The sequence below is a fragment of the Nerophis ophidion genome, linkage group LG18, assembly GCF_033978795.1.
Source record: "Nerophis ophidion isolate RoL-2023_Sa linkage group LG18, RoL_Noph_v1.0, whole genome shotgun sequence".
NCBI classification, from domain to species: domain Eukaryota; kingdom Metazoa; phylum Chordata; class Actinopteri; order Syngnathiformes; family Syngnathidae; genus Nerophis; species Nerophis ophidion.
In genome coordinates this window covers 17433395-17459622 of record NC_084628.1, presented here as the reverse complement: position 1 = coordinate 17459622, position 26228 = coordinate 17433395, and the positions used below count along the sequence as shown (strand labels likewise).

At 38.5% G+C, this 26228-nt stretch overlaps 1 protein-coding gene across 9 annotated transcripts in view; it reads left to right on the top strand.

The window, feature by feature from the left end:
- synrg (synergin, gamma) overlaps nucleotides 1-22005 on the top strand; it is a 51180-nt gene extending 29175 nt beyond the window's left edge. For 6 of the 9 annotated variants that reach the window (XM_061877402.1, XM_061877401.1, XM_061877400.1 and 3 more), the window contains 9 exons: nucleotides 3044-3577; nucleotides 4940-5103; nucleotides 5202-5255; nucleotides 5337-5433; nucleotides 6269-6417; nucleotides 9866-9976; nucleotides 10036-10074; nucleotides 14019-14051; nucleotides 21402-22005. In XM_061877402.1, coding sequence (XP_061733386.1) covers nucleotides 3044-3577; nucleotides 4940-5103; nucleotides 5202-5255; nucleotides 5337-5433; nucleotides 6269-6417; nucleotides 9866-9976; nucleotides 10036-10074; nucleotides 14019-14051; nucleotides 21402-21533 — 1313 coding nt within the window. In that variant the 3' untranslated portion in view covers nucleotides 21534-22005. The remainder of the gene's footprint in view (nucleotides 1-3043; nucleotides 3578-4939; nucleotides 5104-5201; nucleotides 5256-5336; nucleotides 5434-6268; nucleotides 6418-9865; nucleotides 9977-10035; nucleotides 10075-14018; nucleotides 14052-21401) is intronic. The other 3 variants (XM_061877403.1, XM_061877398.1, XM_061877397.1) reach the window with 2 other exon arrangements.
- The last annotated feature ends 4223 nt before the right edge of the window (nucleotides 22006-26228 follow it).

Here is a 26228-nt window from a genome sequence, read left to right as displayed (position 1 = left end):
CTAGTGCGTTTGCTCTGGTGAGGGCCCTTGCATTCACACACAGACCCACACACACACGGTGATTCCGTGGCCAGCTGCGGCCCTTCTTCCTCTGCCTGCTAGGGATTATCTAACGAGGTCAAACGACAAGTAAGGAGTTCATAATTGAATATGTTGAGACATCACGTTATATCATATCAGATTGTGTGTTTGGCTCCATCTTCCATTCCAACTTATTGCATATATCTTAACTCCTATTTATTTATTTATATATTTATTAAATTCATCAGCTTTTTATATTGTCCCCCTTATCACTTGTCGTGGAGACGTAAGGGTCTACTTACCTTAACTGTTGCGTTGGGCAGATTTGTTGACGTGCTTGCAGTTGTATTTCTGTCTGTGTCCTCTCACTTTCCACACATTCATTCGTTGATGGCAGCAGTCATTCAGGACATTTATCAGCATGCATTTATTTGCATCTCTTTACAAAGGTTGCACAAGCTGCTACCTGCCTGTTACTACATTCAGTCTTACTTATAGAATTACACATCAATACCATAAATGACACATCCTTGTCTTGTGAATTAACTGCACAGGCTCCTGCATACCGGTACTTTAAAAAGCTGCAGCAAAGCCTTTAGCACACAAAGCGGTGATTCAACATCGACGTGTACTGAAAGAGCACTTGTGAGTCTGTGTGGCTTTTCTCTTTTTACTCAATTTGAGTCCAGTATTGTTTTTTTTAATCGAAAGATCTGTGAACCATTTCGTATTCTTAATACTCGTGCTTTGCACAGTGTTTCTGACAATGCACGCACTTGACGTGATCTTAAAGAGACAGTATTCCTTTTGTGAGGTCGCTTTTCCAGGATGGTGCACAGAAGGAAACTGTTGTCATCTTTTACCTGTGGTCGCATGACATTGTCACGTCTGGTTCTGTGGTGTGTTCCTACGTCAGTATTGCCCTGCTTTTGCTGCCTTTTCAATTTGTGAAATTGACAAGTACACGGGACACAATGCCAGTTTATGCATACCAGGAGAGAAATGTGTTTGCACAGTTTTAGACAAGAACTTTTACTACATGAGATTAAGCTCTTATTTTTGACATGAGGAGAACTTGTCTTCTCAGTATAAATCAAAAACAGTACCTACTAGATATTTTTTGAGAAATGATGTGCTGCTATATAGTGAGTATTCTTACATACCATCACTACAACAGAAAAAAGGATACTGTCTCTTTAATAACATTTTTTTCATCTGTGAATAGGATGTCCACTGTAGAAACATTCCTCTTTATTTCCTCTAAAACCCTTTGAGTGCTTTGCTCGCAGAATAAACAGTATTCCTAATCCAAATTCATGGTAAATGACCAATTTTTGGCTTCTATGCTTTAGTGACTTTGGGGCCTTCCTGTGTCAGATTAGCCCATCAAGTTCTCAAAGGGTTTATTTAATGTTTCTCCAACCTGAGCTTTATATTATCCAAAACAAAAACCTGTTGCTTTTACAAGCTAGTAGTTAAATGACTCTGCTCCAAATGACTAATTACTTTTTTTAGTCTGTGAATGTGCCTTGTGCTTCTCTTTATCCTCGGGTTCTCTTGGTACCACCTTTTTGGCTCTTTCTTTTCTGTCCGCCTGACTCTGCATGCCCTTGTATCATAACAAACTGAACTCTACAGTTTTAAACGTGTTAGTTTGAAACAACTCTTGTAACGATAGACCTCTTACACAGTTCTTTGTGACTTTTTCTTCTCTTATTTTCTCTCTCATGTTGTCGTAATAAATATTCCTCTTGGTATCGCTGAAATGGCTGCCGTCTTATTTTTTTTCTCCTTTTTCTTCCTTCCAAAAGATGCCTCAAACTAATCTCATTATCGCACACAACACTAGATCCTTGTCAATTTCACAAATTGCTTTTTGTGTCCCTAAAGGGTTTGCATTGCCATGGAAGAAGTGTTAAAGTGATGCTTGTTTGATTGTGTGTTAGCAGACCTGAACATTAAGAAACCGTTGTGTAATTTAATACAACTTTGGTAAACATTTAAGTTGTATATGACATGAAGATAGCTATATTTCCTGGAGTAGTAAAATTATATTTACTCAACTGCAGCAAAAACATTCTAGTAATAATGTACAGATAGAGCTCAATAATTTGAAATATAAAATTCACTGCACACAGTGAAGTATTTCAGGAATATTTATATAGCTAATAAAACTTTCACTTTAATGTTTAGTAAAATTTCAGGAGCGTAGATGACGTAATTATGTAATTTGCATAACACGTGTGCATGCCATTTTTATGGGCATTATGAGAGGGACTTTGTGGCTGGTGCAGCCCTTTGAGACACTCGTGATTTAAGGCTATATAAATAAACTTTGATTGATTGACAAGCTGTAGAAAAATGGATGGATGGATGGATAAATGGATGGATGGATGGACACAAAAAGTGAACAAAAAACATGAACAGCAAGCAATATGTTTAGAAATCCAAAAATAACTTTTTTATGTTGCTAAGTCCTCCTGCTACGTCTTGTTCTCTGGCATCTATTGTACACTGTTGTAAAAACAAACTATATAGACAGTCCCATTATTTTGTATTCAAGCTTGTGTAAACGGGTAGTACCAATTCTATTTTGGGCACTCTCTAAATGTAAACACTGACATTCTCATTCTATTCTGCTAATTTACCAGTAGCATGCGCAAGTAACTAGCAAAATCCAAGCTATATTGTGAGAATAATGATTCATTGGTAGGTGAAGGGCGCGCAATAAATTATCCCCCAAACCATATACAATTAACAACAAGACTTATGCTTTCATATTTCTTACGCCAAATTATTTTGTCAGGAAACATTTCTCACTATTGTATTTGTACTGTATATCAGTCACAGGTAAGTTACAGTATGTCCAATGTCTTCAATGTCACACTCACCTTGAAATAGACAACTGATCACCTGAACCCAATATGTACAAAAAATTGATAGGAATGTCTCTTTAAGTCCTGTCCTGGCAGCATCTTTGCTATTCCCAGGAACCACTGGCATTTCTGTGTTGTCATTACAGAGGGAGACGACATGAAATTTGACCCCTTTGGGACTTCGGCCCTCAGCAGCTTGGCTACTTACGACTGGTCAGACCGGGAGGAATTTGTCCTAGGTGAGGTTCAAAAGTCTCAAAGCCCGGACCAGCCTGTCGTCCCGACACAAAAACCAGAGCTGAACTTTGATAATAGTGCGACCATCTCAACCACCTCGCCAGCCAAGACCCCCTTCCACACAGAGGACACCTCATTTGCCGAAGACAAGTTTGAAGCCTTTGCAGACTTTGGCTCCAGGGACCAAAACGGTGGTGATGCCGAGGAGGACTTTGGGGATTTTGCCGTCACAGAATCGGAGAAGTCAGACTCGTGCCCTGGTGTTGCTAAGGCCGGATCCGAGGCTAAACAAAGCGAGGCCTCTGATGAGTTCGGAGCCTTCCAGGGCGACAAACCAAAGTTTGGCAAGTCTGACTTCCTGAAAGCCAGTGCTCAGCCCAATCTCAAATCCAGTGAGGAGATGATCAAGAACGAGCTGGCTACATTTGACCTTTCCGTTCAAGGTAAGATAATTTCACGTTTTCTGACCTCACCCAAACCCAACAAATCGAATTCAGTCTGTTGCTGAGTACTACGATAGTAATGTAAGAGTCACACATAAGCATGATCTTAAGTGATAGACCACAAGAGCAGTGTCTGGACCATACAGCATATGGTAGCAAGCATATAATTGTGTTCCTTTTTACTGGGCTCAAAGATGATCGTAGGATGTATGTCAGAGTATTTTCTTGGTTGAAATACACTTGTTTTGGGGCAGCAACCAGTCACAGGTTTGTACTTGCATCATTTGGGATAACGAGTTGGCGACTTGTCCAGGGTGTACCCCGCCTTCCGCCCGATTGTAGCTGAGATAGGCGCAAGCGCCCCCCGCGCCCCTGAAAGGGAATACGCGGTAGAAAATGGATGGATGGATGGATAAATACTTGTTTAGGTGACTGTGATTTGTCATTAGAGAGAACTCTGTTACCCAGAAGGCTTGAACAAATTTCCAAATTGAATTGAGTCCGTCTCCAAATTCCAAGTCGCACCAGTTTAGATCCAAAAAGACCATCTCATGATGATTTTCCAGTTTTATTCCATTTCATTAAAGCAGTAAGAACAATTATGCCACATGATGTCACTTGGCCTCAATAAGTGATTGTTTAGAGTTATATCATGTGTTTCAGGCTGTTAAATAAATAACAGTTTGTGCACAAATATGTATACCAATAAGTCGATTCAGAAGGCTGCAGTAAAGCTGTCATACATTAGATGGCAGTGTTGATATGACATCTCTAATGGCACTGATGGATTCACAAAGACCAACATTCATGAACTGCATCCTAGTTGTTGCGGGTTTTTTGGGAGTGTGCCCTGTGAATAATGTATTTATATTATTCACTGTGTGTTACAAGCCAGTTTGCCAAACATTGATCTCCCTGAGCTGAGGATTTAAATAGCGAAAAAATGAGGGCTTTGCAGTCCCTTTTTTGCCCGGTGAAACATAATCTGATCAGAGTTGGGTGTGGACAGTGACGCATGTCTCTGCTAGTGCTGGTTGTTGGAGTGTTTGGCTTAGATTACCTCAACTGGGGCGACCTGGTCATGTGCCCCACCTGTAATAGTCTGGCTCATTTTGCCTTTGTCTGCTGTTGCGGCCAGCCAGAATTTGTCCATCTAGCACTGAGTTAATTCATCATAGGTGCCTAGATATGCATCAGAGTTGTACATGTTGTTTGTTCCAAATTAGGAAGTTACTAATTCCTTTCTTGACCTTGACAAGAAAAAGGCAGAATTGCAACGTCCGGATTTTAAATGTAGTACACATTTTTTTCTAACCTTAGAAAGCCATTAAAAAGTGCTCCCTCTGACCTCCTTACCTTTAGGTTCCCACAAACGTAGTCACAGTTTGGGCGAGAAGGAACTCGGCCGTTCCCCTACATCTTTAGCTCCAGAGCAACCCTTCAGAGATCGATCCAGCACCCTGAGTGAGAAGCCTACCTTACCTGTGATCCGGGACAAGTACAAAGACCTGACTGGGGAGGTTGAGGTAAGACCATTCCGTGACTACTAACCACAGTGTCGTACATTTTAAACCACAACTTTTAAGCCCCCGACTAACTATGTCACACTTTTTTTACGGTGCAGGAGAGTGAGCGCTATGCTTACGAGTGGCAAAGGTGTTTGGAAAGTGCTCTGGAGGTTTGTACTTTACTAATACATTTTGTCAGCAGAAAATCTTAAAACAAGTAAATCTGAGGTCACCTGTTGTCTCTTGTGAAGATAATCACCAACGCTAACAACACACTGAATGGCATTAGCAGCTCCTCCGTATGCACAGAAGTCATCCAATCTGCTCAAGGCATGGAGTATCTGTTGGGTGAGCCCACACACAATCACTCTTTAAACAGTATCAGCCACTCACTCACTCACTAAACCAGTATCACTAACTAACTAACTCACTCACTCACTCACTCACTCACTCACTCGTTCAAACAGTATCACTCCCTTCACTTACACACACACACACAAACTCAACACACAACCACTGTCTCACACACTGTCTCACACACATTATCACTCACTCACTCAAACACCAGTCATACAATTACACACGCAATCCTTAACTTTCTCACTCAAACAATATTGCTCACTCTCTCTCACTCACTCACTCACTCACTCACAAAAACATTATCACTCAGTCACAAGCACACACAAACATTCTAACAACCACTCATTCACTTATTCTCACACTCATTATCACTCACTCACAAAATCATAAGATCACACATTCACAATTACATACACAATTTCTAACTTACTCAAACAATTTATCACTCACTCACTCACACGAGCAGACAATCACATGCTCTCACGAACACACAATCACTCACTCACTCAAAACAGTATCACTCACTTACTCACTCAATCAATTACCTACTCACTCTCTCACTTAATTATACACCCACTCACACACTCCTAAACTGTCACAATATCTCATTCACTCACACACAAAATTACACACATTCACAATCATTTTCACACACTTACTTACTCATACACACAACTACACTTGCACACATACAAATGCACACAATCACACTCATATACTCAAAAATCACATATTCACACTATCACAATGACTCATCTACTCACCCACCACCCACTCATTCACACTTGTTCTAGAAGGTGTTAAATTTTTTTGGTATTGTCAGGTGTGGTGGAAGTGTACCGTGTGACAAGACGCGTGGAGCTGGGCATCAAGGCGACGGCGGTGTGCTCCGAGAAGCTGCAGCAGCTCCTGAAGGACGTCAGCCGCGTGTGGAACAACCTCATGGGCTTCATGTCGCTGGCCAAGCTCGCGGTGAGACACTCGATTGTCAACCAATTGACGTATGTAGACGCTTCACCCGCATCACTCTGCCAATAGCCTGACAATGATCCTGCAGGTTCACAATGAAAAGGCTGCCAACAAGATAATGGAATGTTAGTGAATCTACTGCGAACGCTCCATTAGGTTCAAATCAATCATCGATTGAGTCGGATGCTGTGTAGCCTCCGCCTGAGAGTGAAGTCGTGTTCAGATCAGCAGGGATGACAAGAACAAAATTGATTTATTTAACCAGCTGTCAGGCAGTGTCCGTAAACAAAATGGATGGGACAACAAGGCTGTCTTCATCCATGGAGCCAGCGTAACAGAACTATTTACTTGCTGGAGGCAAAGTGGACCTAATGATGAGACAGAAGATTTGTCACACAAGTTTCCATTCATGCACTGCTTCAACGTTCTTTCTACATTTAAATCCCGTATTGACCTTAATATGAGACGACCCAAAATATATTTCTTTATTCTTTTTTAAACACACAAAGAAGAAAAATAGGTGTTTTGCAAAAAGAAGTCCTTAAAAAGGAAATACAGTTTTGGGGAATTTTGCCTACCGGTCACAATCATTATGAGAAACATGACGACGGATAGATTTTTTTGTTTTTAATGCATTGCAACTTGTATATAAATATAAGTAAAAGTCCATGAGAAGTCCTCTATTTTTCCCATAAAACCCTCCATAGAACATACAAACAGTGCCAACACAATTCCATTTCCATTTTGTGATTTGGTTATTAACAAAGTACTTGTGATATTACTATAAGCGCTAACGCAGACAAACTATTTATGGCGGCGCTGTGATCACAGGCTTTTGTACAATTTCTTCATGATCAACTGGTGAGGTGTTTCCTCACTTCCTTGCTGCCTGAAAGTGTATTCATAAATTATGCCTTGCACCTGGATAGAAGAAGGCTGAGTATGTATTCCGACAAGTTGGTACACTTCAACAGCTAAATTAGACCCGGAAATGGCGAGAATGACACAAAATGACGCTTGGTTCCACCCCTCTTTCTTCGTGAGGATTATGAGTCCTTCTTCATTTAAATGGCAATATATGAACATCCTAGCAGTCAGCATCCTAATGAAAGCAGACCTTGTACATCAAGTGGTGGTTTATTATGTTTTTGTCTCTCTTAAAGTCGGCAGTGAATAATAATCAGTGATGCTGTAAAAAAAAAAAAAAAGCGAACGTTGTGATGCGTTTTTGAAATTAACACGGCGCATATGCTTAAAATTATCAAAATACGTAAATATTAAATGTTATTATAAATGTGCCTGTTACTACATTACATATATACTTACAGCATGCATATAAAACCTTACTGGAGGTGTTTGGATGTGTTAAGGGCTTTATAGGCAGAATACAGCAATTTCCATCGGCTCCATTGTAAGCAGACTTTTGATCACATTTGTTTAATATTTAGAATGGTTTTAAAAATACATTCATTGTCATGTATTTTACAAAACGATAGAAAATAGATGGATGGATGATTGTGAACGAAAAAAAGTGCAGTTCCCCTGTAAAGGGGCTGTATGCAGCATTTACACAGATGCCTGGAGATAAATGGGTTATAAATGGGTTGTACTTGTATGCGCTTTTCTACCTTCAAGGTACTCAAAGCGCTTTGACACTACTTCCACATTTACCCATTCACACACACATTCACACACTGATGGAGGGAGCTGCCAAGCAAGGCGCCAACCAGCACCCATCAGGAGCAAGGGTGAAGTGTCTTGCTCAGGACACAACGGACGAAGTTGGTACTAGGTGGGATTTGAACCAGGGACCCTCGGGTTGCGCACGGCCACTCTCCCACTGCGCCCAGAGGGCCCTAACTTTCCAATGTATGTTACACAGTAGATCCCCCTCTCTTACGGCTTCTCGTAAGTAATTACGTACGTACGTACCACATGCACACACAGTAGCTTTAGGTGTTATTACCTATCATTAGTAATTTGGATAGCTAGTGTTAGCTGTCATTGAATGCATATTATGTCATAACAACAACAGGACTGCAAATTGTTGCTTCTTTTGGACTGCCTTTGTATGTGTGCGCGCACTCCCTGCGCGTACGTGCTGACGAGACCGGGTGAGCAACAGCCGTAAACACCAATCATTTAATTCGGGCCGGTAAACATTTTTATGACATAAACTTTGTAATTGTGAAAAATATAGACAATTGTCAAACCATTGTGTTCTATTAAACCACTAATGGTAACATAAGATGCATAAGTTTTGTTGGTTATATTTTTTGCTTTGAAAAATTTTACCATGGGGATGTTGCAAACAGCTATAATGATGATAAAATATATGATTTTGATTAAATTATTTTTGTTGTATGTTATGAAATAGAACTATTGCTTTATTCTTCTGAGTTGAACGATACATGTAATTTTGTAAATATATGGCAGGTATAAGTTTCTGCTCACTTTCTTTCATGTTTTATGTTAATGTTTTGTTGATTTTTATTTGACATTGATTGAAGGAAATAAAAATGGAAATGGAAAATATTTCATCGTAATATAATAACCATATTTTGTAGATTCTTGACAGTTTGAAGACTGCTATGTTAACCATTATCTTAAAATTAGCATCATAACTGCTGCTCTGTTGCTTGCAAAAGGTATGTTCACACTCAGCCTGTTGATTTACACTGTATAAATCCACACTCTAAAATTAGGGCTGCACGATTAATTTTTTAATTACTGCGATAGCGTCAACAAAAGAAGCTGAGTTCCCTGAGTTTGTTTTTCCAACTGGGGAAAAAAATGATATTTTTAAAATGTTGAATATTTATTTAAATTTATTTTTGCTTACAGAAATGAGTCCAGTTTTATTTTTTTGTATATTTGTATAACACACTTATTTAACTTCCAGTTACAGTACAATGGTAAACATTCTACAGTAATGTTAGATAAAACTTTATATTATTTTAAATGGTTACTTGCATTATTACTGTGTGTTATGATTGCATTATGAACACTGTATAATTTTTATTGATTATTTCTTCAGTTTAAGAGCATGATTTACTGTAGACAAAAGCCCTGTCTGTCTGCATAAAGCCAAATATTTTTCAAATTATTTCATATTCCAATGTGTGGCGTCTTGAGTCAATAATATGTTGATTAACAGTCTAAAAGTAACATGTCTTCCTTTGGCCGTTATTTTTGCAGTTTTATGCATTAATATGTATGAAATATAAAATTCGCAAATTGACCGGCTTCACACTGTTCATTTTTGTAGGACACATTTACTTTCAAGTGAATGCGAGCCCGATGGGGACCAGTGGTAGGAAATGGATGGATTAATGGGTGTATTACATGTGCGCAACATTGAATAGAAACATTTATATTTTTATGATTGATTATAGCAGTTTGTGGATGAGCACATTTTGAGTAAATCCATGCGTGTCCTGTGTTGGTTCAGCCGGATGAAACGTCTCTGGATTTCACCTCGTGCATTCTGCGGCACGGCATCAAGAACGCCAAGGAGCTGGCCTGCGGGGTGTGCCTGCTCAACGTTGACTCTCGCAGCAAGGTCGGTACAAACACTCAGTTAAGTGTGACTCTTCTCTGACTGTGCGGCATTATTTCCAGCGCAAAGAAGAAAGCATGCTGGGACGCCTTTTTAGACGAGTATAAGACTTACATCTCATTCTGCCTTTCCTTCCAGAGGTGTAGGTGGAGGGTTTTATGGATGAGCCTAGCAACAGGGGGCTAAAGGAGCAAATGTTTACCTCTCACCAACTTTCAATAAGAAACACAATCATCTTGGTATACGGGGGCTCAGTTAAGCTCCGCCTCCTCAATCCTGATAAAAGCTGAACGTGGAGGCTCAGTAAATGACAGCATAAGTCGAACCTCCTCTTTGCAGTGCAAACACACGCAAAGTATGGTCCGCACTGCAGTAGTGCTGAGAAATCCAAAGCTTGACCAAACTCCTTGGTAACGGTTGCTAAGTTATGATTGAACAATCAGCGGCCAACAAGGCCCTTTCTGCACGCAATCAGTGTAGGTCATTGTTGTCTCCTGGCTCTTTGTGCGCGAGACTCTTGAAAAGCTACAAACACCAACATGAGAGAGAGCACAATTGCCACTTTGGCTCCTTGATTCTTGAAGGCCTTAGAAGATTTATCACTATTTGCTATTGTACCTCCATTTTCATTTGTGGTGTCCTTAGAGGGAGTGTTGTGCAGGGAATGGTGGTCCTTCCAGCTAGATGAATGGTTCAGTCCAGATAAAACGATACATACGCATTGGCTGCTACAGTCACGCTTTTAGTCTTTTTATTGTTCACATGACAAAAACAACATGACTTCTCTCTGTCTAATATGAACATAATGCGTCTGTGAAGTGATCAGTGTGTGCAGAATACATGACATCACATGCGCTGCAATGTGTTTGCAGAAGTAAACATTGCCACAATTGGTGCATGTATGGCAATTTTAAGGATTTTTTGCAACGAAAGCAGACATTTTCGAATGACCACGTTACAGAGTGCACCTAAAGCCACACCCATCTAGTTTTTGGACTAATTTTATGTTGTACTTTTACATATATTGGCAAGTGTTTAAGTCAACAAACCGCAGGTGTACACATTGTAACATTAAAGATTTACACAGGTGCTTGTGTTCATTCACAAATTTAATTGTGAAGACATTGAGCGCTGTCTTCATCCTTTCGGGAAACAGTAGTGGTGCATTTTCGTTCCGTGCAGCGCTGGTTTCCTTTTTCAGTGACCGGGTCGATTGCCTTTGGCTGTGGGGCTGCGTTGTGTGCATTCAGTTGCGTATTCTCCACAATGACAATGAGTGTGTAACTCGCTAAATGGCCAACTGAATGATTGTCTTTGATTTCATGTGAATAATTTAATTGGTCCACCGCGACTTGTTCGGCAATTTTATTGGTCGGTTGTGATGAGGCTGAATTTATTAGCAGTGTATAAAGCTTGTAAACCCGTAAAAATCCATAAAGCTCTGTATAAAGCCCAGGGTTCAAAACATGGGAACTTATAAAGGAAGAGAACAAGAATTTTGGCTATGGGACATCTGCTGCGACATCAGTTCCGAAAAGCGTGCGAAAGGTTAGTGACAGTTATGGTGGGACATTGTTGTGAGTTCCAAAACATATTTTTTCACAACAGACTGTTTTCTGCTTTTTCCTTTATCCGCCATTTATTTTCGCAACGATCTACTTTAAAGAAGAACTGTGACATTGGCATCTACAAAAGAGGCCTGGATGGGATTTTTTAAAAATGGGATTGTACAATTCACATAGATTTGAAAAAATCTGATGCAAGTAACTTATTAGAATTTTAGGAGTACTTCCTTAAAAGGGTCCTATTATGACAAACCAGCTTTTTTGTACCTGTTGTGTATTTGGGATCTGCATAAGTCCTGAAAATGTGAATTCTAACCGTTGAGACATTGCAGAGATATTTATAAAACATTTTTGCCTTCTTTCATACTTCCGCTAAACAATCTGTTTTTAATTTCCCCCCAATTGTGACGTTTTTCCATTTGGTGACGTCAGCGGATTATCCATATATGGTAACGTGTTTTATAAAGAGCTTGGCGCCGGCCCACCATAGTAGTCCGACACTGGTCAATTATAAGCTCCCTTCTTTTTCGCTATCCTATTCTTGTGGTGCATCCTGAAGGCTGTAAAATATAATCTATGCAAAATTTTGACCGAAGAACCACCATTACATGTTAGGTAGACCACTACGAAGTGTTTTAAGCAGTGGTGGGCCGTGCGTTTCCCATCTAGGCCTTCAGTGATGATGTCCGACTTTAATAATTACCTCTCAAAATACCATCATTGATGTCACCACTTGACCATTGCTGTAGATATACTATACAGAAACACATTTACACACAAAACGGGTTATTTTCTGGCGCATTTAAAAATCAATAAACCCGCATCAACAATTTAAACATACCTTATGTAGTACTGTCAAAATTAAAATTGTAAAAAAAAAATTTAAACGTGGAAAAATAAAGAAATAAAATATCTTAACTCACATTTCATCGACAGCTGAGCTAACTTCCGGGGTTGGCCGACAACATCCCCCAAGATGTAGTTTCTCTTTAAATATTCTTCTTGAAAATGGCCTCGCAAACATATGTGTTGTCGTGTCTAATCATAAAAGATATAGACGAGGCGTGTTGGCTGAGTTCTTAACGTTTACTCCACACCGGCATGTCTACATTAAACAACCTAAACGGGGCTGCTGCGCATGCTCTCCACTACTCTGGCATGCTGGGTAAAGGAGTTCTTATGTTACCTGGCTCATACATCACTATATATATCTGCCTTAGGCCATCTAGAAGGCCTTACTGACAATGCGTGATCTGACTGGCTATTGCAACTGTCTGTCAACTGTATGTCCTCGTTCACTTACAATGCACAGACGCCCGCATTGCTGAATTCTGATTGGATTAAAAACTCTATAAACTTAAAACATCAGCGCTTGAAGGAGCATAATTTGACATGAAGAGAATGTGAATAGTTTAGATATTTAGGGGAAGTAAATTAAAAATTACTTTTATCTTTAATTATGGTCATGATTTCTGGTTATGTTAGGCCAGCACAGAAGGCCTCTGACAGCACACCACTTGTTTTAAGTGTTAAAAAAAAATCACAATATGACCCATTTTAACATGTTTTAATTTTTTTTAACAAATCTTGGCTAAACTTTATTTTTAGTATTTCTTTTAACAAGTTCCAATGCTGCTAGAAAATTGAAGTGGAACTCTGAACCAAGTTTCACTGTATTATTTGTGTAAAAATAAAAGCATCTAATTTCATATGGGCACAAAAATAAGAATAGACCTGCAGTGTGCGTGCGCAAATGTTCTCACCTCTCCAAAAATGTATGTAGTATTTTGGTGATTTAGGCGCAACTGGCATGTGATTAATAACCCCTCTTTTAATGACATACTTGGCATACTGGCGAGGGGATCGGAGGAGAGTCGCCTCAGTGGATAGATAATAAAGTGAAAAAAGTGCTTTGCACACGGACGGTGCCACTGATTGTCGCTTTTGTCCTTTTAGCCAAGAGGCGTAGATTTGTTTACTGCTTAAAGGTGCACAGATATTGACGTCCTCGCTGGGACAAACGTGATAAATTGACGGCGTGCTAGCTTATTAGCTTCTCCTCCTCCATTTTCATTCTTCATGCAAATTATTCTTCTACATGTTCAAGCAAATGTCACATTATTATTTCATCAACTCAAACTAGAGCCGCGATTGCATTCAAGACGTCCTTAAGTGTCACCTTGGGGCTATTGCAGTTTTCATTGGTCTGCTCAGTGATACCTTCCAATATGAAAACCAAGAATGGATTGAATCATTTATCTTATTGCCAGCCTCTTTGGCATAATTCACTTCTCTCAATGTTCTTTAAAAAATTAACACAGAAGAGGTTCAAACTTTTGCCCCAAATCACCTCCTGTGAAAAGATTTGTTTGTGATTCTGAAAAAGAAGGCTGCAGCTTCGATGCTTCTACTCCTCTTGCTGCTGCTGCTTCTTCTCATTGCATTGAGCTGCAACGTGCTGACTGCTCTTGTGATTACAGGCATTGACTCCAGAAAATGTCAGGAGGTCAAGGGTAATTATTCTTCCTTTCTTTAGACTCTATCAACTAGGGATGTGCCGATCGATCGGCCAATTTTTATTAAAAAAAAGTATGTGATCGCCATTGCCTTTTTAATGGCGATCACAAACGCCTATCCCCTCTGGGCTAATATTTGTTTTATTTTATTGTTGAGGTTTTTTTTTAGTCCCCAGCTAATTGTGCATGGCTATACACAGTATCCAGACACTCCCCTAGGTTGATAATAATCACCTTTGTTACAACAAATAAACTGCATTTCTGCGTATCTTTATTCAAGTATTAGGGGTGTGAATCTGTGCATACCTAACGATTTGAACCCATTCTAATTACTATGTAACTATTTGATTCTGGATCGATTCTCCATTCAACACGATTCAAACTGAATCTCACAATGTATTATTTGGTATTAAAATAAAAATAATTAAACTTTTTCCAAACGGGTTACAGGTTAAAAAGCTCCTTTTGGTTGCAAGTAGATTGTATTCTTTAAAAAAAATAAATATATATATATATTTTTTTGATTATGAATCGAATTAGAATCAAGATGAATTAAAATCACGATTCGGATGAGAAGCGATTTGTTTTTTGTGCACCCCTATCAAGTATCATTATCAAGTATTAGGACGGTGCTCAGCATGTTACACACAAAGAGCAAGCAGAATCAGGCATGCTAGCTAAGCAAGCTTTAAACAACCCAAAGAAATATGTGCATTGTAAAGTTTAAGAAGTGTAGATGGAACCACATTACAGCATAAAGTAAGCAGAAATGAACAAGTAGCATAATAAAAGTATAGACTAGAGAGAGAATAACACAACAGCTTTTAACTGTTGACATGTCAATATTGTTGCATGACACTTAAGGAGAGTATATCAATCCATAAATTGGTGGCGTCGACGCCAAGGGTAATATCAGTATGTGATCGATACTAGAGTGATTTGATATAAAAAAAAAATCTTTAACTCATTACCGTATTTTGTTGTTTATATTCATGTGTACAAATTGAGAGAAAAATTCCTTAGACTCAGGAGGACTTTTAGGGCAAGAATGGTTTAAAAGAGTAATCGTTGTTTTATTTAACGTAATCATTGTGTACTATTGACTTTGGTTTGATTGAACAATTGCATGTAATAAAAAAGCATTAGACTGTTACATCCACAGTGCAAGAAGGAGCGCTACCGCAGGTCTTTTCTACCCACAGCCATAAGACTTTACAACACACTTATATGTTAACTGTGAACATTCTTTGTTGGTGTGTAATTTGAGTGTTAAGATAGTGTTGTTATTTTTTTTTTTTATCTATACATAATGCGTAATACATGTAATTTATTATTATTTTTTTGATTTTTACATTACAAATTACTTTTGTCACTGTATGTAAAAACCTGCACGGCAACCATATAATTTCCCCATTGTGGGATGAAAATAAAGGCTCTATTGTTAAACTGTCAATAGCACTTACCATAAATAAATCTAAACATTTACAGTTAATACATGTGATCGGTATTGGTATCGGCCGATCTCACTCATCGTTGATTGGTATTGGCAGCATAAATCCCTAATGGGAACGTCCCTACTATCAACACATATAGTGTTGTGCAACAATAGACATACAGTGGGGGGATAAAGTATTTAGTCAGTGCAAGTTCTCCCACTTAAAATGATGACAGAGGTCTGTAATTTTTTATCATAGGTACACTTCAACTGTGAGAGACAGAATGTGAAAAAAAACAAAAACAGGAATTCACATTGTATGAATTTTAAAGAATTTATTTGTAAATTATGGTGGAAAATAGTATTTGGTCCACCATTCAAAGCTCTCACTGATGGAAGGAGGTTTTGGCTCAAAATCTCACGATACATGGCCCCATTCATTCTTTCCTTAACACGGATCAATCGTCCTGTTCCCTTAGCAGAAAAACAGCCCCTAAGCATGATGTTTCCGCCCCCATGCTTCACAGTAGGTATGGTGTTCTTGGGATGCAACTCAGTATTCTTATTTTTTTCAAACACAACGAGTTGAGTTTATACCAAAAAGTTCTATTTTGGTTTCATCTGACCACATGACATTCTCCCAATCCTCTGCTGTATCATCCATGTATCCATTTTGGTATAAACTCAACTCGTTGTGTTTGGAGGAAGAAGAATACTGATTTGCATCCCAAGAACACCACACCTACTGTGAAGCATGGGGGTGGAAACATCATGCTTTGGGGCTGTTTTTCTGCTAAGGGGACAGGATGATTGATCCGTGTTAAGTAAAGAATGAATGGGGCCATGTATCGTGAGATTTTGAGCCAAAACATCCTTCCATCAGTGAGAGCTTTGAATGGTTGACCAAATACTTATTTTCCACCATAATTTACAAATAAATTCCTACAATGTGACAATGTGGATTTTTTTTCCACATTCTGTCTCTCACAGTTGAAGTGTACCTTTGATGAAAATTACAGACCTCTGTCATCATTTTAAGTGGGAGAACTTGCACAGTCGGTGGCTGACTAAATACTTTTTTGCCCCACTGTTGCTGGTACTCTTGTGTTGGCTTATGTTGTATGTTAAATCAATCCACAGTCTTTGGACTGCCATAAAGGCTCAACATTTTAGTTTGTTTATTAAAACTTGGCTTACCTAAACGACTTGATTTTTAACTCAAATAATAATTTGGAGTGCATGGGAAAAGTGCAGGCATGGGACATTGCTGCATTAATTTCCCCGTCAAAATATCACTTTTATCCATTCATCCATCCATCCATCTTCTTCCGCTTATCCGAGGTCGGGTCGCGGGGGCAGAAGCCTAAGCAGGGAAGCCCAGACTTCCCTGTCCCTAGCGACTTCATCTAGCTCTTCCCGGGGGATCCCGAGGCGTTCCCAGGCCAGCCGGGAGACATAGTCTTCCCAACGTGTCCTGGGTCTTCCCCGTGGCCTCCTACCGGTTGGACGTGCCCTAAACACCTCCCTAGGGAGGCGTTCGGGTGGCATCCTGACCAGATGCCCGAACCACCTAATCGGGCTCCTCTCGATGTGGAGGAGCAGCGGCTTTACTTTGAGTTCCTCCCGGATGGCAGAGCTTCTCACCCTATCTCTAAGGAAGAGGCCAGCTACACGGCGGAGGAAACTCATTTCGGCCGCTTGTATCCGTGATCTTATCCTTTTGGTCATGACCCAAAGCTCATGACTATAAGTGAGGATGGGAACGTAGATCGACCGGTAAATTGAGAGCTTTGCCTTCCGGCTCAGCTCCTTCTTCACGACAACGGATCACTTTTATGTTTTTTTAAAATGAAATATCAATAAAAATATGGTCCCAACAAAATTTGTTGAAAGCTCGCCTCAACAACAGGTACTCGCAGTTCCTATGGCCGAAACGCCCCACCGAGTTGCTGTACGGAGAGACGATCAGTAACATCGAAACAAGCTCGCTAGTTAGCTAACCATCTAGCTGGCTTACTTGTCACCTCATTCGCACACAAAGCCACAACCTTGACGGATTTCTACTTTGCTGCTAATTAAATGAATGGGTACAACACGAACACTGTTAGTTTTGGAACCAGTTGTAGTTTGAGTACTTATTAATAGCGAGCGTGAAGGTATATTTTTATAGTGGCGGATTGTAAACAAAGGTCACAACACCTGAAGGATATTACCCGAGGGGGCATGGCTACTGGATAGAGTTGCCAAATGGGAGACGTTTTCTGAGTTTGCATGCATGTTATATAATTGTACGTCACATTTTCAATGATAATGTTCGTAAATGATCTAACAAAAAACCCTCAAAAATCTCTGATACATTACATGGCAGTCAGGACATGTGTCAAAAAGACAGCCAAAAGAGTTTGGTAGATGAGAATACATCTAAAGGTAAAATATTGTGTAGAAATTCACTCAATTGCAGGAAATTTATTTATGGCAGCATATCAATTTGGATATCAGAATGTGAGTGGTGACTTGTCCAGGGTGTACACCGCCTTCCAGAATAGGCTCCAGCGCCCCTTTTTTGATTGATTGATTGAAACTTTTATTAGTAGATTGCACAGTACAGTACATATTCTGTACAATTGACCACTAAATGGTAACACACACATAAGTTTAAGTCGGGGTCCACGTTAATCAATTCATGGTGACCCCGAGAGTGACAAGTGGTAGGAAATGGATGGATGGATGAACAAATATATTGCACAACACAGCAGCATCAGAACCAATTCTGTGATAGCAGTATGGAGCAAACTGCTCTTCTGCATTAATACCACTAATAATTTCTTGTAAACAACAGTATGTAATTTACCATGAATTGATTAACATGGACCCCGACTTAAACAAGTTGAAAAACTTATTCGGGTGTTACCATTTAGTGGTCAATTGTACAGAATATGTACTGTATTGTGCAATTTACGAGTAAGTTTCAGTCAAAATTCCATCAAAACGTCAACTGTAACAGGCAGGAGTTTCACACAAACAGCTGAGTAGCAGCTTTTAAAAGCATTCTAAACTGGCAACTATAAGTGACTTGGTGGTTAATTGAATAGAAGCATTTATAGTATCTGCCTCATTAGCATATAATTTTTCAGTTTTTGTCACTATTGGGTCATGTCTTAACATACTTGTTTAGAGTGTATGCAGAGTGTATGCTCCTAGTGGAAAAGTGTGTGTTAGTGTGTGAGGATGCTTTTCATCCAAACTGCCACGTTCAGCCTGGTGGAGATAATGTTGGATTTCTTTAGAAGCTTTTAGAAACATATTGTATGTAGGACCTGTGTGCTGGGTTGGTAGATTATGATTGATTTCACATGACTCACTCTTTTCTTAGGCCAACATTCTACACATGAGCGTGCTGATGAAAAAGACCCGAATTGACCCTTTGTGATGCACTGTTTGTTTACTAGCATGCTTTTATTTTAAAGCCTGAATTTACTGACTACAGGATGTTTTATATCAATTTTGCTCAACACCTGCCCAGCATACTTAAGCTGTGCTGTTCTGGCAGTACCAGGATATCTTTCCCATTATAGTAAAATATGGATAAGTAATAGAACAGGAAGGCGAATGTAAAAAGGGATACATACAGGAGTTTCTCTAATTTGTATGCTTCGGTCCTAACCCAATTACGAAGGTTTTAATTTTTTTTTCATGTTTGAGTATTTTTTGTCATTAAATTAGGACACATGAAAAACTGAGGTGGAATTGTTACAACCGCTTTTATTAGGTAAATAATTCAATTTGATGTATTATTTTTAGGAAAATATAGTTAATTCAAAAAAACTTACCCTTTTTACCCATAGGTCCCAAAATGTTCACTGTCATTAAAGTCAGATAAATATGTTTTGTTAAAAGTACAGACTTGGGCTATGTTCACACTGCAAGGTAGGATGTCCAATTCGGATTTTCTTTCTCAAATCCGATCTTTTCATGAAGTCATTCACGTAACAAAAAAAATGCGAACTCTAATGTGAACGCAATCCAACCCGCCTGCAAACACGAAGTAATACGTGCTGCAGTGTTGAAGGAAGTAAACATTGCTCTAATTCGAGTCTGTCTCTGTACTGGCGCATTTGTGGCAATTTCAAGGATTTTGTTCAATCAAAGTCAACATTTTCTGAACTGAATTATTGCGTGTAGAAGATTAAGAAGGAAGAGTGCCAGCATTTTTTGGACTCTGTGTGCGGGACGTTTAGCTTTAACGTCTGCTTTGGAGAGAACATACAAACCCTTTATTTATTGAGTCAAAAATATTAAAGCTCGATGATTTGATAAAATTGCAAACAGCTAAAATGATGTACAAAGCAAATTATAACCTGTTACCAAAGAATGTACAACAATTCTTCTCAACTAAAGAGGAGAAATATAACTTTATAGGAAAATCTAATTTAAATCATTTGTATGCACGTACAACACTTAAAACCTTTAGCCTATCAGTATGTGGAATTAAATGATGGAATGGATTAAGTAAAGGAATTAAACATTGTACTCATATGATCCAGTTTAACAGGCAGTTCAAATTAATAGTGCTTACAAAGTACAAAGAAAAAGAATGATGAGAAACACTTTCAACCTTATTGAAAATAAGATATTCTTCATCTCAGTATGTTGGTAATGACTGAATTAAGTAATTACATGTTGCAGAACTGTTTTATTACTCATTCACGGATGTCATTTTGATATTTTGCTGTAAGGAGAGTCAGTAGATGCATGTATGTATTTGTGGGCGCTCTGACGTGGGAAAGGGGCAGGATTAAATAAGCTTTGCTTCTTCCTACTACTTTTCGGACATGATGCGATGTTAGGTGATATGAAACTGTGTGATGTATTATGTTGTAAATGTGCTCATGTTCGAAATAAACAATGAAAATAAAAGAAAGAAAGAGTCTGTGGGCCAGCAGTTTTAGACAGGAGTGGTGGAACATTGACCAGAGGTCCTAAAACATTATTTTTGCTTGTTTTCAGCTCATTTGTTAACTATTTATTTTGCAACCGTCTATTTTGGCACAGAATTATGACACTTATTGCTATTTGATGATTTACCGGTCGGATGAATACAACTGGAGCATTTACACTGCAGTTGCATGGGATTCATATCTGATTTATGAGAGAGACCTGGGTCGGATTTGAAAAATTCGGAATTGCACTGTTCACATTGACATAAATAATTCTGATACAGGTCACAGGGCAAAACAATCGTCATTGACCTGCAGAGTGAACAAGGCCTAAGATTTATTAGGCATTCATGTGAAAATCTTTCTATATGAGTGTGAATGTTGTCTGTCTATCTGTGTTGGCCATGTGATGACGTGGCCACTTGTCCAGGGTAAACCGCCCGATTGCAGCTGAGATTGGCTCCAGCGACCCCGGAAGGGGCAAGCGGTAGAAAATGGATGGATGGATGGTTCCTCCTCCAAACCAGGGGGCGTCCTCTGCAGCAGACATTTGTTTTGTCTTTTACTTTTGTTAGTTAAAAAAATGCCTTGTTATGCAAAACACTGCAGAGGATGCTGATTCCTCAGGAGGATATGTCAGTTTATGAAAAATAAGTATCTGTAATGGGACTAAATGGGTCCTGAGGGTAAAGAGTGTAAGCACTTATGCAACTCACCTGTTTAACACACCAAATCATAAAATGTAGAAATATCTTTACAATGTTTGTGTGAGGTAAAACTACATTTTTACTTGCATAGTTAGACTGCATGTGAAATATTTGGAAGACATGGCGTGGGATACATACTGGTGGAGCTTTCTCCATGCATTTTTTATATTTTTCTTAACACTCATTACCGACCATCAGATGCGTCTCCCTCCTGCTGAGTGTCCAAATGTCCTCTCAGCGTCTCAGTCTCACCTTTCCACCCCCGCAGGCGTTCAACTCTGAGACGGACAACTTCAAGCTGCTGTACGGGGGCCACCAGTACCACGCCAGCTGCGCCAATTTCTGGATCAACTGCGTGGAGCCCAAACCGCCGGGCCTCATCCTGCCCGACCTGCTCTGATCTTTTGACTCACCTTATCATTTATTTATTTTTGTCACAAACACGCGGAATGATAATGTTGCCATTTTACTCTTCACTTCTCCATGAGGACAGCTGGATCATATTTATTAATTCAAAAATAATTGTGCTTTTATGTTTTAAGGAAAACACTGCTCATAACACTGGATGTTCACTTGTGTGCATCACAAGCTCGTCAAATGTCAGCTCTGGTTCCCCTTGTTTTTAGCCCTTTTGAATATTTTTAACTCTCATTTCTTGGCTGGAAGACATTTTATTTAAAAAAACATTCTTTTTTTACAAGTCTGTTTTGAATGTCTCTTGTCTGTCTGGGGTATTTAAATAGTGTACATTTTAGGTGTTTAAAAAGCATCAACGTTGGGGCAAAGGGGCAAATGTAATGATCGTTGTTTGATGTGAGTGTGACGAGGAGTGATAACTTATGCGAATGTAAATAAACGATTGCAGCAGTTTACATTTTGCTGCTCTTTATTTTGTTTTATTGCATCTGATGATTCAATATCCACTCGTTAAAGTGTTGATAGAAGTTAGCTGCTGTCAACTAAAACTAAAATGAAGTAAAACCACTCACCAGTGAAGGTTTTATAGGTGTAGTACTGCATATATATATATATATATATATACCTATCGGTGTATGTGTGTAAAAATATATATGTATGTGTATATATGTATGTACAGTATGTATATATACACGTGTATGTATGTATTATATACACATGTATGTATATATATGTATGTATATATACACGTGTATGTATGTATATGTATGTATGCATATACATATATATGTATATATATATATATACACACCGCGTTTCCATATGAGTTGGGAAATTGTGTTAGATGTAAATATAAACAGAATACAATGATTTGCAAATCATTTTCAACCCATCTTCAGTTGAATATGCTAGAAACACAATATATTTGATGTTCAAACTTATAATCTTTTTTTTTTTTTGCAAATCATTAACTTTAGAATTTGATGCCAGCAACAGATGACAACAAAGTTGGGAAAGGTAGCAATAAATACTGATAAAGTTGAGGAATGCTCATCAAACACTTTTTTTGAACATCCCACAGGTGTGCAGGCTAATTGGGAACAGGTGGGTGCCATGATTGGGTATAAAAGCAGCCTCCATGAGATGCTAAGTAATTCACAAGGATGGGGTGAGGGTCACCAATTTGTAAGCAAATTGTCGAACTGTTTCAGAACAACATGTCTCAACGAGCTATTGCAAGGAATTAAGGGATTTTACCATCTACGGTCCGTAAAATCATCAAAAGGTTCAGAGAATCTGGAGAAATCACTGCATGTAAGCGATGATATTACGGACCTTTGATCCCTCAGGTGGTACTGCATCATAAACCGACATCAGTGTGTAAATGATATCACCACATGGGCTCAGGAACACTTCATAATGTTATATATGTCATATATTTATTATTATTATTATTAATGTTTATTGTGAGCGAACTGTGGTGCTGAATTTCGCCCAGGGATCAATAAAATACTTTCTAATCTATTCTATAAAATCACTGTCAGTAACTACAGTTGGTCGCTACATCTGTAAGTGCAAGTCAAAACTGTACTATGCAAAGCGAAAGCCGTTTATCAACAACACCCAGGAACACCGCCGGCTTCGCTGGGCCCGAGCTCATCTAAGATGGACTGATGCAAATTGGAAAAGTGTTCTGTGGTCTCACGAGTCCACATTTCAAATTATGTTTGGAAACTGTGAACGTGGTGTGGTGTCCTTCGGAACAAAGAGGAAAATAACCATCCGGATTGTTAGAGGCGCAAAGTTCAAAAGCCAGCATCTGTGATGGTATGGGGGTGTATTAGTGGCCAAGGCATGGTTAACTTACACATCTGTGAAGGCACCATTAATACTGAATGGTCCATACAGGTTTTGGAGCAACATATGTCATCCAAGCAACGTTATCATGGACGCCTCTGCTTATTTCAGCAAACCAATGCCAAGCCACGTGTTACAACAGCGTGGTTTCGTATTAAAATAGTGCGGGTACTTTCCTGGCCCGCCTGCAGTCCAGACATGTCTCCCATCGAAAATGTGTGGCGCATTATGAAGCGTAAAATACGACAACAAGACCCCGGACTGTTGAAGAACTTAAGCTGTACATAGAGCAAGAATGGTAAAGAATTCCACTTTCAAAGCTTCAACAATTAGTTTCCTCTGTTCCCAAACGGTTATTGAGTGTTGTTTAAAGAAATTGTGATGTAACACAGTGGTGAACATGCCCTTTCCCAACTACTTTGGCACGTGTTGCAGCCATGAAATTCTAAGTTGTTTATTGCAAAAAAAATAAAGTTTATGAGTTTGAACATCAAATAACTTGTCTTTTTAGTGTATTCAATAGAATATGGGTTGAAAAGGATTTGCAAATCATTGTATTCCGTTTACATTTACATTTAACACAATTTCCCTACTCATATGGAAACGAGGTTTGTACACGTGTATGTATATATGTATGTATGTATGTATATATATATGTATATATGTATGTATATATATGTGTATATATGTAAAAATGTGTGTATATACAAGTGTATATGTGTATATATATATATTTATATATATATAGGTGTGTTTGTATATATGTATAAATCTTTATATGTCTATTTATATGAATGTAGTTAGTCATATTTTCAATAAGATTGACTGTTTTTATTCCACACAGTGCATAGCAGCAGTCTTGTTTTTCCCCAGCATGCATTGCAGTGTAGCTCAATCAGTTGAATCATACAGGAGGAGCCTTGTGTGTCTATGAATGCAAAGCAGCAGTGAGAGTCTCCTGTTTATGCTGATAACAGACCTTGCACTCCCGGCCTTGTTAAAATTGAAATGTACGAGTGTTGATACTCCGGCTGATTGTGCATGTGGAGTGTGCATTCATTGTATTATTAATAGTATCAGAGGCTGTGTGCCAGCTGCAACCAGGCAGGAATAGGGTTGTTTGTATTTGCTTTGTGCAGACGAGAGATGAATGTTTCTCTACGGAAGGAAAACGATAAAGAACAGGGGTGTCCAATTTTTTTTTTTTACTGAGTGCCACACACTAAAATTTTAAAGCACGTGAGGTCCATTTTGATCATTATAATTTATAAACCCTATAAAATATGTGGATTTTTCTAACCTTTTAGGTTCCCCTCAAGTTTGGTCCCTGGGACCCAGAAGACTTTTATACATATTTTTCATGATTATTCTAAGCTTAGATTTCTTGATCAACTTCAGATATATCTGTCGATATAATGTACAAAAAGGTTTTTATGTTTTATGCCCTTTTCTCGTCAAAGAAAACACAGCTTTTTATGGGGAAAACCAAAATAATTTTCCCCTCAGAAAATGTCCAAGCTGACTATTTGATGTGAATTAAATTGAGCCTTTAATATGTCAATATTCGTAAGACCGTTGATTTTAATGTATTACGTTTAAAAAATAAAATCCCACTAAAATTCTTGGGGATCCAAAAGGGCCCCCCACTCATAAAAGTCTTAAAAATAAGTCATACTTTATTTTACTTTCAACACTTAAATCAACAAAATCAACTTCAGATCTTTCGATTATAGTTTTTATTTTTATGTTTATTTTTTAATGCCTTTTTTGTAAAATAAAATGTTTTTCATATGCAAACATAAATAATATGCAAAATCTCCATTGTTTTGTTTAAACATGGATGGATGTTGTATGCCCTTATTGTCAAATAAAACGTTGTTTTTCATATGGCAAACACAAAATAGGAGCCTTGATTATGTCAATAATTCACTATTTTATTACTTTTTGAGCAACGACAGGTTTAAAGAAAAAAACAGCCCGCGGAAGCTGTGTTATTAGAGTCGACATTGTAAGTTGTTCTTGTTACATTTCACCTGTTTGTGCTTTTATTCCACATATTTATTTATTTTTATTTTTTTAATTGGCTGTGGGCCGCAAATCACCCCCGAGCTGCACTTTGGACACTAATGATATAGCTAGAAGAGGTGCGTCAAACTAATTTTAGCTTGGGGTCCACATGGAGGAAAAAAATATTGCCAAATGGGTCGGACTGTTAAAATCATGGCATGATAACCTAAAAATAAAGACAACTTTGGATTTTTTTTCTTTGTTTGAAAACTGAACAAGCCCATCCTGAAAATTTAGCAATTATGTTTTTTTTTTTACATTCACATGTTGAGGTTAATATTATCCTATCTTCATTTGTTGTTGTTTATACTTTATGAATAAATAATGTGATAATGTTCAGCATAATAATAGGTGGAAATGACTCTAGCAGAGTTTTAAAATGCTCCATCCATCCATCCATTTTCTACCGCTTATTCCCTTTCGGGGTCGCGGGGGGCTCTGACGCCTATCTCAGCTACAATCGGGCGGAAGGCAGGGTACACCCTGGACAAGTCGCCACTTCCTCGCAGGGCCAACACAGATAGAAAATGCTCCCATTGGTGTAAATATTTAATATATCAGAAAATGAAATTAATAATTATATTTGTTAATAATATAATTTACTAATTTTCCTCACCTGAAGTACAACAATCGTGTGGTTTATTCTGTACATATATAGCATAATTAAGAACAAAACTTGTGAATTTAGACTCTTCTCATTCATCACACATGAAGTTAGAAGAGGATACATATATCCGCATATTTATGTGCGCCC